This window comes from Leopardus geoffroyi, chromosome B2 (assembly GCF_018350155.1).
Source record: "Leopardus geoffroyi isolate Oge1 chromosome B2, O.geoffroyi_Oge1_pat1.0, whole genome shotgun sequence".
Classification (NCBI taxonomy): Eukaryota; Metazoa; Chordata; class Mammalia; order Carnivora; family Felidae; genus Leopardus; species Leopardus geoffroyi.
This window is the reverse complement of record NC_059332.1, coordinates 90805068-90819048: the sequence shown is the minus strand read 5'-3', so window position 1 is coordinate 90819048 and position 13981 is coordinate 90805068. Positions and strand designations below refer to the sequence as shown.

Sequence of the window (13981 nt, the reverse complement as noted above, 5' to 3'; positions counted from 1 at the left end):
GAGATTACCTATGTTTTAAGATAGGTAAAATATAATTTTTAACAACTTTATACAGAAAAATATATACTTAGGCCTCAAAACAATAATTTTATGCTTACTTTGATGAAGTCATTGAACAAAAATGCTAAATAACAATTACTTGTAAATGTTAAATAATACTCTTTTATGTCTTGTTGATATCTACCTTAGGTGCAGAAGTCAAGAAACAAACAAGTACGAGAATTATTTCCAGATGGTTTTAGTATTCATCATGCAGGAATGCTTCGGCAGGACAGAAACTTGGTTGAAAATTTGTTTTCTAATGGGCATATCAAAGTTCTAGTCTGTACAGCTACATTAGCCTGGGGTGTCAATCTTCCTGCTCACGCTGTTATTATTAAGGTAATAGCTTACCTTACATGGATTTGTGTGTGTCTTAAACCTGTGGATTGATTTATTTAGAAAAATACTGTGATTTGGCTGTTTCATTGACTTTTACTGCTATTCATATAAGGTAAGAATTATTCGCTCCAAAAAAATCTAGTTTATATTGTGAAAATTTAACTCTATCACAGATGATGAAAGGATTAGTTAAAGTACACTTTTAAGATCTTGCCATATTTGCCTAATTTCAGTATTCAGCTCATCAGGATTATAGTTGTGTGTGTTTATGTAAATTTTTATTAACTTTTCTTCATCTAGGGAACACAAATATATGCTGCAAAAAGAGGCTCTTTTGTTGACCTTGGAATTTTAGATGTCATGCAGATATTTGGTCGAGCTGGAAGACCACAATTTGACAGATTTGGAGAAGGAATCATCATAACAACACATGACAAACTCAGCCATTACCTCACTTTGCTCACTCAACAAAACCCAATTGAGAGTCAGTTTCTGGAAAGCCTTGCAGATAACCTAAATGCAGAGGTAAGATCTAGTGAATAAAGGATAGGAATAGAATAATCAGCTGAAAGAATGGCCAAGTAAATATCAGGTGGAATTGGTTGCTATTCTGTAATCTTCAGGAATATAGTTTATGCCTATATAATATATGACTATATATATATATAATATATGACTATATATATATATATATATAATATATGACTATATAATTATAGTCATAAGGCACAACAGACTGAATGGACTAAATGGCAATATTGTTGGTTAATTCAGAGCAGTGTAGGATGCATATGATAACTGATAAGAACTCTTTGCTAAAAGAGTGTACTTTTAAACTGTGAAGTTTTGTTATAGGCCAGAAATCTAACCAAAGCTATACAAATGAGAGAAACAGAAATAGCAGTAACAACCACTATATTTGGATTACACTCTTAGAAAGTTTTTTATAAGGTTTATAAAGGTTTTTTTTTTTTTTTATGTTAGGTCATTGATTGACCTTTCATACAGAATATAATTGCTTAAATTGAGCTACAGTATTATAATTTGTTTCATGTATGTATGTGCATTTTGTGTTAAGATTTAAATAGCAGACTCTGGAAGTCCAGGTACTATATTAACTGGTAAAGAGGATAAACATTCTTAATTTAAGAGTCTGTGTGTCAAACATTTAAATAAAGTTTCACTCTTTTGATGACATTTTTTAATTATTGCCCTGGCATTCAACATTTTCCTGCTTCTATATCCTTTCTTGTCTTTAAAATTTATTCACATAATTTTTTAAAATAGATGGAGTATAAATGTTAAATAGATGAATAAATGAAATGTTAATAGATGAATAAATGAAATGAAATATTTGCAATCAAATATTGTGTATGAGTGCTATATCAGGTACTTCTTAAACAGCTTATAAAAATTTCACTTACATTCTGTTCATTACTATTCTTTTTCGAGGATCAAAAGCACATCCACTATGCAGTCCCCTCTGTTAAAGTACATGTAGTCCAAAAGGGGAAAAAAGATACAAAAACACAGTGATATTTTCTATAGAAAGTGATATTTTCTATAGATGGAGTCAGCAGAAGGAGGAAACACTTTTGGTCTCTGGCTATTAGGAAAAGCTTTGTTCCTGATGATGGCAGAACTTGATCTGAGATCAGAAGATTAGATAAGGTTTGGAAGATCTGGTTCGAAGTTAGAAAAAGTCATAAAAGACGCTAGTCTCTAGTAACATAATTACAAGAAAATAAAAATGATTAGAAAATAAATTTTTACTCTAAAGGCAATGTTATTATAGCTCAGTTACAGTCCCCATTACCTGTTATGATTGCATGCTTTAAATAATTAGGTCTTTGGTCTTGGGTCAACAGTATCTCTGATAGAATAGTCTATTGTACAATCCATAATAGTAACAGTAGGAGTGGCATGAGAACAATCTAAATGCCCTGCGAGGTAGATATTATTGCCTCAGAAAGATAAATAACTAACCCAAAGTTACTGATTTTTGGAACTAGTATTCAAACTCAGGTATATTTAACTACAAATCTAGTTTCTTTGTGATAACCTAGATTTTTGTTGCCTTATACAGAATGTAGTCAGTTAAGGTGAATACATTTCTCTACATTGATACTTACCATTTGCCTTCTCTAAGACCAGGACTAATTTTTCCAAAATTGTAGTCATAATTTCTCTCACTTAAAAAGAAAGGCTCTTTTTATGCAAGTTTTCCAGGAAAGTATATCAAGAAAGACTATCTTCATAAATATAATTACTATCCTTTTTATAAATGGTAAAGTAAACTCAAGGTGGTGATGTTATTGCGCAGAAGACACGGGATAAGTGAAATACTGCGATGTCCTCAAGGAACTCTTTTTTATAGACTATAAAATATTATCGATGAAAAACGATTTGGTCAAGCCCTGAAAAATTTAGAAAATAAATTGTAGTCAATAGATTTAACTCATATTCATAAAGTACTTATGAGGTAGGTCATTTTCCAAAATGTCAACTAACTATAACCATAATTCCATTTAATGCCATCAAAGGCATTCAAATAATGAAATATATATCTAGAAATTTTTTGCTAATATAGTGAAGTACAGCCATTGCTAAAACTTTTTTCTCATATTTTAGTCTACTTAGAATAGCTCCCAATTAAAGTAAATTTTCTTTTAAGGAAACAAATTCCCTTATGGTTGAGTATGAAATTAAATTTGGTAATCTGTGGAAATCAAGTGTGAAATTAGTTTATAAAATGAATGTGTACTGTGTTCTTAAGGTAATGGATTTTCAAGTCTTTAGACTCCCCAGATCTTTGCAAGACTATTCAGTGGCAGTGATCAACATAAATGTCATATTAGATTAGGAATATTGCCTCTACTAATATCTTTTGTAGCATGAATATCTATTCTGACCATTAGTTTAGAAGAACTGAAGAAAGTAATATGTTAAGTAATAATTTTAATATATTTTATGAGACAAATTTGCTGATTGATACCTGATACCTAATACAGCTGACTCTTAATGCTAATGCCAAAAGGTCACAAGTCTCTCTTTTTTTTTTTTTTTTTAAATTTATTTATTTTGAAAGAGAGAGAGCTTGCACATACATGCAAGTGAGGGAGGGGCAGAGAGAGAGAGAGAGAGAGAATCCCAAGCAGGCTCTGCTCTGTCAACACAGAGCCCAACTCAGGGCTTGAACAAACAAACCATGAGATCATGACCTGAGCCAAAATCAAGAGCCAGATGCTTAACTGACTGAACCACCCAAGCGCCCCAACAGCCACTTACTTTTGCACTGAGAGAAACACTGAAACATGTTTGAGGCTTATTAAAATGTATTCGGCAGACATTACTGTGTACCTGCGTTGTGTTAGGCCCTTGTAGTACATACTTTAAAATACGTGACTATATCTGTAACCCTACATATATTCTATATGGAGTTTTTCTTTTTTTTTTTTTTTCAAGTTTATTTATTTATTTTTGAGAGACAGAGAGGGCACAAGCTGAAGAGGGGCAGAAAGAGAAGCAGAGACACAGAATCCAAAGCAGGCTCCAGGTTCTGAGCTCTGAGCCCTCAGTGCAGAGCCTGACTGCCAGGCTCACACTCACAAACCACAAGATCATGACCTGAGCTGAAGTTGGATGCTTAACCAACTGACTCACCCAGGCGCCCCTATATGGAATTTTTCTTGTCTCTACATGACATAGTATAAATACCTTGTCCTTAGATTTAAGTCTTCCATAGTGTAACCAACCTTCCCAATGCTGATTCTGGTTATTCTCCAACACATGTCTTCTGCACAAGACAGACTCTCAGTCTATTCACTTCATTTATAAAGTCCCAATTTTCCCATTTATAAAATAGGGACAATCTCACTAGATTGTTGTGAAAATTTAAGAAGCACCTGTGCTAAGCTGGTATTTAGTAAACTATTTGTATCACTTACCATTATCTGATAGTCCCTTGATACTCAGCCTATTTATACTTACTGTCAGCTTTCAAATCCTAGCTGAATAAATACATAAATGGTAGTATGTTTTTTTTCATATATTTGCTAAAGGACACACACACACAGTCATGCATATACATACATACTGATGATTATATTTATTTTGTTTTTATAGGATTTCAACCAGTTTAAGAAAACACAAGGAAGCAATTAAGATCATCTTAAAGGCTAAATTTAAATAGGTGAATTAGATATAAAGTGATACTTTGAGTCTAACTTCTAAATTACCAAATTTGGGGTAGATTTATTTTTTTCTTCTTAACAGAACATAGAACTCTATTACGTTGTATATTTAATGGCACTTTTATAAGTTTTACACGTTAGGCGTTTTTAATTAAAATCATTTTTGGATAAGTATTATGTACTAGGCACCAGGGATGGTGATTTCATGTACAATCATCTTAGTTACACATGTCTCACCTACATGACCAGGGGACTTCTTAAGACCGGAGATCATGCTCCATTTATTGCTATATCCATTGTACTTTATATAATACAGACTTGTAACTGAGTTACTCTGTGATTGTTGAGATGAATGGATATATTGCAAAGAGATTTGAAAAATACTTTTATCATAAAAGGCTCCTGTGCTAAGTAGCCACTAGGTGACAGCAGATATTTACAAGCAAATTTTTGTCTTTGTCACTAGGTGGCATTCAAAGATTAATCTAGAAATATGATGTACCATCATGAATTTACATCAGCTTTTCAGGGTAGTCTGTTTTCTTTTGGTGAACATTTAGATGACTTGAATGACTTAATCCAGTTTGATACCTTCTTCCTCCTTTCCTTTACTCTTATCCTTAGTAGCAACAGGTGCTTATTAATGTTTATTTACTGAGTCTGATTTTGGAAATGATAGCATTATTTTATCCTTATCCTTTATAAAATTTTCTATCTCAGGAGTTGTGTTATATTATTTTAAAATATCTGTCGGTCATAAGGGAATCCACACTGTTTTGGCCATCAAATAATAAAATCACAAATGGAGGACACTATCAGATTTTTAGCTATATAATTAAACTAGCTTCCTTTACCTCAGCAGGCTAGAAAATGTTTCAGCTGTCTCTCTCTCACTCTTTTTTTTTTTTTTTTTTTTGAGAAAGAGAGAGAGAGAGAGAGCAAGTATGCATATGACTGCAGGAGGGGCAGAGGAAGAAAGAGGGAGAGGATCTTAAGCTGGCTCCACGGCCAGCACAGAGCCCAAAGAGGGGCTCAATCTCACTACTGTGAGATCATGACCTGAACAAAAATCAAGAGTCAGACACTTAACCAACCAAGCACTCGGGTGCCCCCAGCTGTCTCATGTTTAATATTTAGGGAATGTGGCACAATTCCTTTATTAGTTATGTTTTAGTCTTGCTACTCTTCATTTTGTAGAAAGTCTTACAGTTCACTTTTTAGGAAATGTATATGTTTACCTATATTGTGGGTGACTTAGTCATTTGTAAATACATTAAATTTATGTAATTATGCTGATATAATTGACATAAGACATTGTGTAAGTTTAAGGTTTACAGTGCAATGGTTTGATATGTGTATAATTGTGAAATACGTACCACAGTAAAGTTAGTAAACCTATTCTTCATGTAACTATCATTTTGTTGTTGTTATCATGAGAACACTAAAGTGCTACTCTCATATCAACTTTCAAGTACACAATATAGTATTACTAACTGTAGCTCCCATGCTGTATGTTAGATAACCGAAACTTACTCATCTTACAACTGAAAGTTTATGCCTTTTGACCAACATCTCCCCATTTCCCCCACCCCTCAACTCCTGGCAACCACTATTCTGCTCTTTGTTTCCATGAGTTTGGTGTTTCTAGAGTCCACGTGTAAGTGAAACGCTACAGTACTTGTCTTTCTCTGTCTGACTTGTTTCAAGTTAGTGTAAATTTAAAGTAAATAGAATCCACCTAATTATTTTTACGTTGGTCATTTCTCTTTTTTTTAATAAGTAATAGTATGGTGTATAGTATAGTGATGTTTATATATTGCTAGATCTCATCTTCAACTAACTAAAGATAGCTATGCATCCATATTTATTTCACAAAATTCGTTATACAGAATTAAAAATTATAGGAATAAAACAAACATAAAAGTTTTATTTTCTTTAATATTGAGTGCTAAAATGAGAGACTTTCTGTTTCCTTTTTTTTTCCCTCCTAATACGGTAATAATTTAGGTAGGAGGCATCTCTCTTCCTTTTATTGAGGTATTAAGAAATTTAACTTATTTTTAGCCATAGGTTCAGGAAGAATTATGCAACTATGAAGTTTCCAAGTTTTGCGTGAACTTTTAAATTAAGGAACACTAAGTAAAGTGATTACCTGGATATCTAGTAGCTAAGGAAATGTATTTTTAAGAAAACTTTTCATTGCGATTTTGTTTTAATACCATTTTCTAATAATTTCTTTCTCTTTATTACACAGATCTTATATGTTATATTGTATTTTTAAATTATTAACCTTTCAATGCTGTATATATAGAATTAAACCCCATTTAGGTAAAATAACCAAATGCCATAATATTGAGTAAACTTGGTTTTGGAAGTTAGCATTTCCAATGTACTGTTCTCAATTAAATGAGGCAGGACTGATTTTTAATTAATTGGAGAGGTGTCATGTCCAGTAATTGTACTTACCTTCTTTTAAATACAGCATAATGATGTATTTTAACTTACCCTTTGACAAAATGACCTTTGATGTAATGTTTATATCCAACTTTAATGCATTAGTTTAATTTTTGTTATATTTTTGATTTGCAGATTGCTCTGGGAACAGTTACTAATGTGGAAGAAGCAGTGAAGTGGATAAGTTACACTTATCTTTATGTACGGATGAGAGCAAATCCATTAGTATATGGCATCAGTCACAAGGCTTATCAGGTAGAAAACTCATTTATTGAAAAAAAACAAGCCTTCTTTTTGGTTTTGTAATCTTTTTATGATATGAGGATAAATATTTGCTACTTCTGCCTCATCTGAATAGAGTTAGGTACATAGAAGAAAAACAAAGAGCTTTAATCTTTTTTAGAAAATATGAAGGAAAATTAAATTTGCCACTTGTAATTATTTTACTTTATATCTTTTCCCACTGATACTAAAAAGTGAGTCTTTATATATTATCAGTTTATTATTCAGGTACATTTCCATTTGATATTGATATTTTGCTGTGATTTTTTAAAAAACTATAATAAATAAAGGTAATTAGATTAAACCAGACGTGAGAATTATAGATCACTTTTAATCACAGGCTTATGTTTATGAAGTATGTTCCTCTTATCAAGTCCCTTCTAAGCCTTTATTCCTAAATTAAAAGATAGCATTAATGAGTTATTAACAGTGTGAAGGCTTGAATCAGTTCCACTGAACACAGTGACAGAACCAGATTTATGTTGTAGCAGCCCTTCCTGTGAACTTTACAGTTGTGTGGTCCACATGGCTTACAGATTCTGTAAGATCTTGTCTTTTCTAGAACTCTGTTTTATATACTGTAAATGCTTCCTAATTACAGATAAAATCAGTTGTCTAATGAAAACATTCTGTCACCATCATCGTATGGATATTCACTAGTATTAAGTCAAAAGTAGCAAAGTTGAACTGAACTTAAAATTATAGTTTTCCCAATTCACTGTTAATTTAGCTTTTGTATATATTCCATTGTCTTATCAAAGCAGTGGCCAATCTTTTTTGTCATTTTTCCTTTTCCTGTGCTGTAGACTTGACCATGGAAAAATTGAAACTTAAGGGTTAGGAGGAAAAAAAAAAAAAAGACCTTGCTACAAATAGAGGCTTGTGAAAATAGTCAATGGCACTATGAAAATATTCTGAAAGGGTAGAGGAAGATGAAACACAACACATATTTTCATGGGCTAAGCCGTTGCAAATCTTGGGGCAAAATAAACACATTGATTTTTTTAAGTATTAGATTAATATAAGAAGTCATTTTTGTATAATTTTCTAGTGTAAAGAAAGTGATTTTTTTTTTTCTTTCTGAGGTACATAGTTTTACTATCTTCACAGTTTAGGGACTTTTAATTTTCATTTTAATTTTCTTTTTACTTACGTGTTTGTTTTATTACTCAGTAAGAATTTGTAGCCACAAACTCATGTGAACTGACACAAATCATGTTGTCCAACGTATTTTTTAATGGTTTAGTAACATGTGATGAATAAAATGGTTTTATAAGATGAACCTGATACATACAGTATATCATTTATAGCAAATTTTAAGACTTTCATGTTTGTTAATGGCTTTTGATTCCATCTTCCCTACATTTGACTTCCTTTGCCTCATTTTTCTTATTTTTAAATTTGTTTTAGCTATGTTTGGTATATGAATATGCTGCCATCAAAATCTAGGTTAGAATGAATAGTAGGAGTATTGACTCATCAGTTGATTTCCAAAGAATTTTTATACTCCCCTCAGTCCCACTTAAAGGTCATATTTATTGTTCATGACCAGAGCATGATCTTCAGTACTTGGTGTGTATGCCTGTGTATATGTGTATATACATACACATACTTATACAAACACACATACATCACAATACTTAAGAATTTTTGTTAATATCTTGTGTTAAATGTCCTTTCTGCTTAGAAAAGGCTGTAAAATTCAAAACTATTCAAAAATTTCTTGTCAACTTCATCTTACTCTTTGCTTTTATTATTATTATAGGCAAATGGGTTTTTCCATCAGCAGTTGTGAAAACTGCTAGAACACTGAAGTCATACTCTTGAAAGGATAATTTTGCATTTATTTGTTTATATCTTTAATAGAGAAAATCGTCCTCACTATAATTTCTCCAAAAGCTGATGAAGTATGATATTTTAAAATCCCTAGTTATTTTAGTGTAGGAGGGAGAAGATAGATTGTTTTACTTATATCTGATTTCTGTTCTTAAGACCAAGTAAGAATTTTAGTGAATTTGACTATGATATGCCTTGTGATGGTTGGGTTTTGTTGAATCTACTGGAGAGTTCTCTGTGCTTCTTGGATTTTAATGTCTGTGTCCTTCCCCACGTTAGGAAAGTTTTCTGCTATAATTTCCTCACATAAAGCTTCTGCCCCTTTTTCTCTCTCTTCATCTTCTGGGCCTCCTATGATTCAGATGTTATTCCTTTCTAATAAATCATGGAGTTCTCTAAGTCTTGTATCATGATCTTTTGCCTTTGATTCCCCTTTTTTTCTGCTTCATTATTCTCCATAATTTTGTCTTCTATATAGTTGATTTTCTGCTCTGCTTTGTCCATCCTTGCCATAGTGGCATCTATTTAGGATTGCATCTCAATGAATTTTAGATTCTGAAATATTCCTATCCATCTAAAGATAATATAAAGATTGATCACTTTTTTAATCTTAATTTAAAAAAATTTTTTTTCAATGCTTATTTATTTTTGAGAGACAGAGAGAGACAGAGTGTGAGTAGGGAAGGGGCAGAGAGAGAGGGAGACACAATTCAAAGCAGGCTCCAGGCTCTGAGCTGTCAGCACAGAGCCCGATGCAGGGTTCGAACCCACAAACCATGAGATCATGACCTGGGCCGAAGTCAGACGCCCAACCGCCTGAGCCACCCAGGCCCCCCAATCTTAATAAAGGCTTACTTTATTTAATGGATTAAAATATGTTCTAGTTATGTACTAAATTTATAAAAATTTTTATTCTAACTAAAGCATCAACAAAAAATTTTAATTTCCATAAATAGGTATATATTTGCAAATGATGACTCTCTAAAGAAATATCCAAGTATTTATATATATATTTTTTCCTACAGATTGACCCAACATTAGCAAAGCACCGAGAACAGTTGGTCATTGAAGTTGGACGAAAACTAGACAAAGCTCGGATGATTCGTTTTGAAGAGCGAACTGGATATTTTTCCTCAACTGATTTGGGTAGAACTGCTAGCCACTACTATATTAAGTACAACACCATTGAGGTATTATACTCAGTGGAACAAATACAATAATATGTTTGTTCTTAGATGTATATATGTTTCTGGACTTCAAAATATAGCATTAATGTAAAGTAACTAAAGCAACTAATAGAACAAAATGCACTTAACTTATATGAATTCAATAACATAATACAGTAAACACAAGAGAAAATAAGACTTTAAAAAATAAGGACGCTCTTGCCATCTGTTCAGTGAGTATATCCTAAGTAGTAGACACACCCAAGCCTAAAACATTGAGCATTTGGGGGAGACCAGTTGAACGAATGCCTGAATGAAATTAGGGAGGAGGTGATGGCTTCATGGTATCAGTGAACAAAAAGTTGAAAAATTACTTGCAGGTTATTGAGAAACATTGGCTAAAGAAGAGTTAGAAAAACTAATGCAATTATCAGTTCAGCCAAGCTATACCATTTGGGCAATTTAAGAGGTTTCATGGATAATTTAGACTGCACAATGTATCCTTGCTTGTTGCCTTTTAACATGATTTTGTGTAAGATAGGATGCCACTATAATATTTACATTTTAAGGAATATATGCATGTTTTTATGTGTGTTTGTAGGCATGTATATGCACCTACATATGTTAATACATGGAAAAATGTAACCAGGGATTACCTGTGAGGAAAGTCTTAATTTCAAAGACCAAGATGGGTTAAAGCACATTTTTACTCTCCTTTTATAGAGAAAGAGTTTGAATTATTTTTTTATATTCTTTTTTTTTGTACCTAATTTTATTTTTTATTTTATTTTTTTTTTTTAAATGTTTACTTTTGAGAGGGACAGAGAGAGACATACATAGAGTGAGAGTGGGGGAGGGTCAGAGAGAGAGGGAAACCCAGAATCTGAAGCAGGTTCTAGACTCTGAGCTGTCAGCACAGAGCCTGATGTGGGCTTTGAACTCACAAATCATGAGATCATGACCTGAGCCAAAGTCAGACGCTTAGCTGCCTGAGCTACTCAGGTGCCCTTAATTTTATTTTTTAAATGGAAAAGTAATATAAATCACGAAAGTGAAATTTCCTCAGAAATATGAAAACCTAGGCCTGTATGAAATCTAAATTTTGTACTCATTTAACGTGCTTAGGCATATAACAGTTTTCAGAAAACACCTTTGTGTGCATACTAGCTTTTCTTCATCTTTCCCCGATTAAATCTTGAATTTGTAGAGCACTTTAGGTTTCTTCTTTCAACATGTATCATCTCACAACTGTGATCTGATCTTCCTTAACCCAGAACATCTTCCCTAGCTCTCTGCTGCTTCCGTCACGGGCTCACATGCACTCATTTTGTCTGCTAAGTAACGTTTCTCATTTTCCCACTTGGTAGTATGTTGCTGTCCAACTACATATTGTGCCTGTAGCTCTTTCAAGAACTGCAGCCATTCTTCAGCTTTATCTATATTCTGTATGGTCTTATTAACTGATTTTTTTTCTTCTCAGTCTCCTGAAGTTCTACATTCCCTCACTAGTAATATTACGATACCTTCGCCAGAATTTTCAGGTTACATAATTTTAGTTATGCCTCTTTGAATTTTATATGATGTAGGATCAGCTTAAAGTTGGTGAATAGTGCAGATTTCCATATGCCAATGCTGAAAATGTGCCAAGACTGGACTGTTATGCTGAACGTTTTTTCAGATATCTAATGTAGGTTTTAATAACTGACTTGATTGATCTTTTTGCTTCTAAAAGTCTTCTCCAGCTAATTATGTTTTAGGAAACTTTTTAGTCTCTGATAAATTTGATGTTTAAAACAATGCTCAGGAATAGTATGCCACAGACATAATAACTCTGAATTGTTTAGGACTCAAATATTCTCTAAGAATGTTTTGATGTATAGTCACTTTTTAATTGAAAATATTTCACTGGATATTCTATTTTAATCAAATATAACACTTACCTTGGTAGACCTTCAATGAACTCTTTGATGCTCACAAAACAGAAAGTGATATTTTTGCTATAGTCTCCAAAGCTGAAGAATTTGATCAAATCAAGGTAAGATTACTTGAAGCTTAAATCAATGCATATAGCATATATACATTCATCTATTTATAAAAGCTTATAGTTAATTGTTATTCCTGATACACTATAAGCTGTATGGCACTTCGCACTTGGAGTACCAGCAGTATTCTTCCATTTATCAACAATGCCCACTATCCTAGATTGTGATATTATGTCATCTCTGACATTATTCTTTGCTCTCTACTGCAAATCAAATATAATTTAAGTAGGTTTTGCAGTAATGAAACTAGCAGAGAATATAGTTTGTAGATTTTGGTTTATTTGCAATATAAGGTTCACTGAAGAAAATATAAAGGACATGCATGATTCAAACTTAGATATAAGTATTTCTGTACCTGTATTATAATTTAATCTTATTAACAGTGGAAACTTTAATACTGTGAATCATAGTACTTCACAGCTTTAAGCTATGAATGTGTTATACCATATAAAAATATATGACTGTAATGAATGCATTTGAAGATAATTCAAGTTTGCCCTAATCCATTTGGGCAGAGGTTTTACTCTGGTCAAATAAAATATGAAATCTCATCAACTGAAGGATGGTGAGGTCAGAAGATTTAATTTTTGTGGCATATCAAATTTTTATATGTCAATGGCAACTTTAATATTGGTGATGAATAATAAAATGTAATTGTATCAGCCTCAAGATAGTTTCTTATTGTATTTTATTAGCTACCTATGAAAAAATTACTATATATTAGTATACAAAAGAAAAATGTTGCATTACATCAAATGGAAACTTTTAAAAAATATGTAATGTGGTTTAGTTTCAATATGAAAAATTTCAATAAATCATCCCAAATAATCTTACAGAAACATTGATTCTTCCAGGTCAGAGAAGAGGAAATAGAAGAGCTAGATGCCTTATTAAACAATTTCTGTGAACTCTCGGCTCCTGGAGGTGTAGAGAACAGTTATGGGAAAATAAACATCCTACTTCAAACTTATATCAGCCGAGGAGAGATGGACAGTTTCTCCCTTATATCAGATTCTGCATATGTTGCACAGGTAAGAATATTACTCCCTTCCTGTTTGCCCTTTCTTGGTTACTTCTAGAGACTCAAGAAATTAATTCATGCTATACTCTGAATGTATTGCATTGTGACATGCTAGCAATTACCATTTTATTGCAGTACTAGTTCTATTTAATTTGCACATCTTTTATGCCACCTATGCTATTAGATCAGAAATGGAAGTGGGATTTGGTGGTTGGTTTGGCTCTTTTGATGTTGCTACTGTTTTCATTGTACAGTTTAAAAATATCAACATTTGTGTTTTTCTGCTTTACATGATACATTTCTTTTACTTACAAAGGCAATAATACATGAATATTTCAAGCAAAGTAAAAGATTGTGGAACCTTTGTAGCTTACCCCAAGTGTTAGAAATATAAACATTTTTTTACCATTAAATAAGGCTTAATAACTACTTCATACCACATGTTCACCATGATAAGTCTCTGATAAAAAAAAAATAATAATCTTTTTTCCCTTTTGGTGATACTTAAAAATAGAGAACTGAAAGAAAATTATTCCCTAAATGACTGCTCATTAAATATATATTTTTTTAAAATGCTGTAGCGTAAAATGTTGTAGTATTTATATT

The 13981-nt window shown here is 32.3% G+C and overlaps 1 protein-coding gene across 4 annotated transcripts in view; it reads left to right on the top strand.

The window, feature by feature from the left end:
* ASCC3 (activating signal cointegrator 1 complex subunit 3) overlaps positions 1–13981 on the top strand; it is a 355335-nt gene that overhangs the window by 210468 nt on the left and 130886 nt on the right. For all 4 annotated transcript variants that reach the window (XM_045499142.1, XM_045499143.1, XM_045499144.1 and 1 more), the window contains exons 15-20: positions 190–381; positions 682–906; positions 7164–7283; positions 10172–10336; positions 12261–12347; positions 13209–13385. In XM_045499142.1, coding sequence (XP_045355098.1) covers positions 190–381; positions 682–906; positions 7164–7283; positions 10172–10336; positions 12261–12347; positions 13209–13385 — 966 coding nt within the window. The remainder of the gene's footprint in view (positions 1–189; positions 382–681; positions 907–7163; positions 7284–10171; positions 10337–12260; positions 12348–13208; positions 13386–13981) is intronic.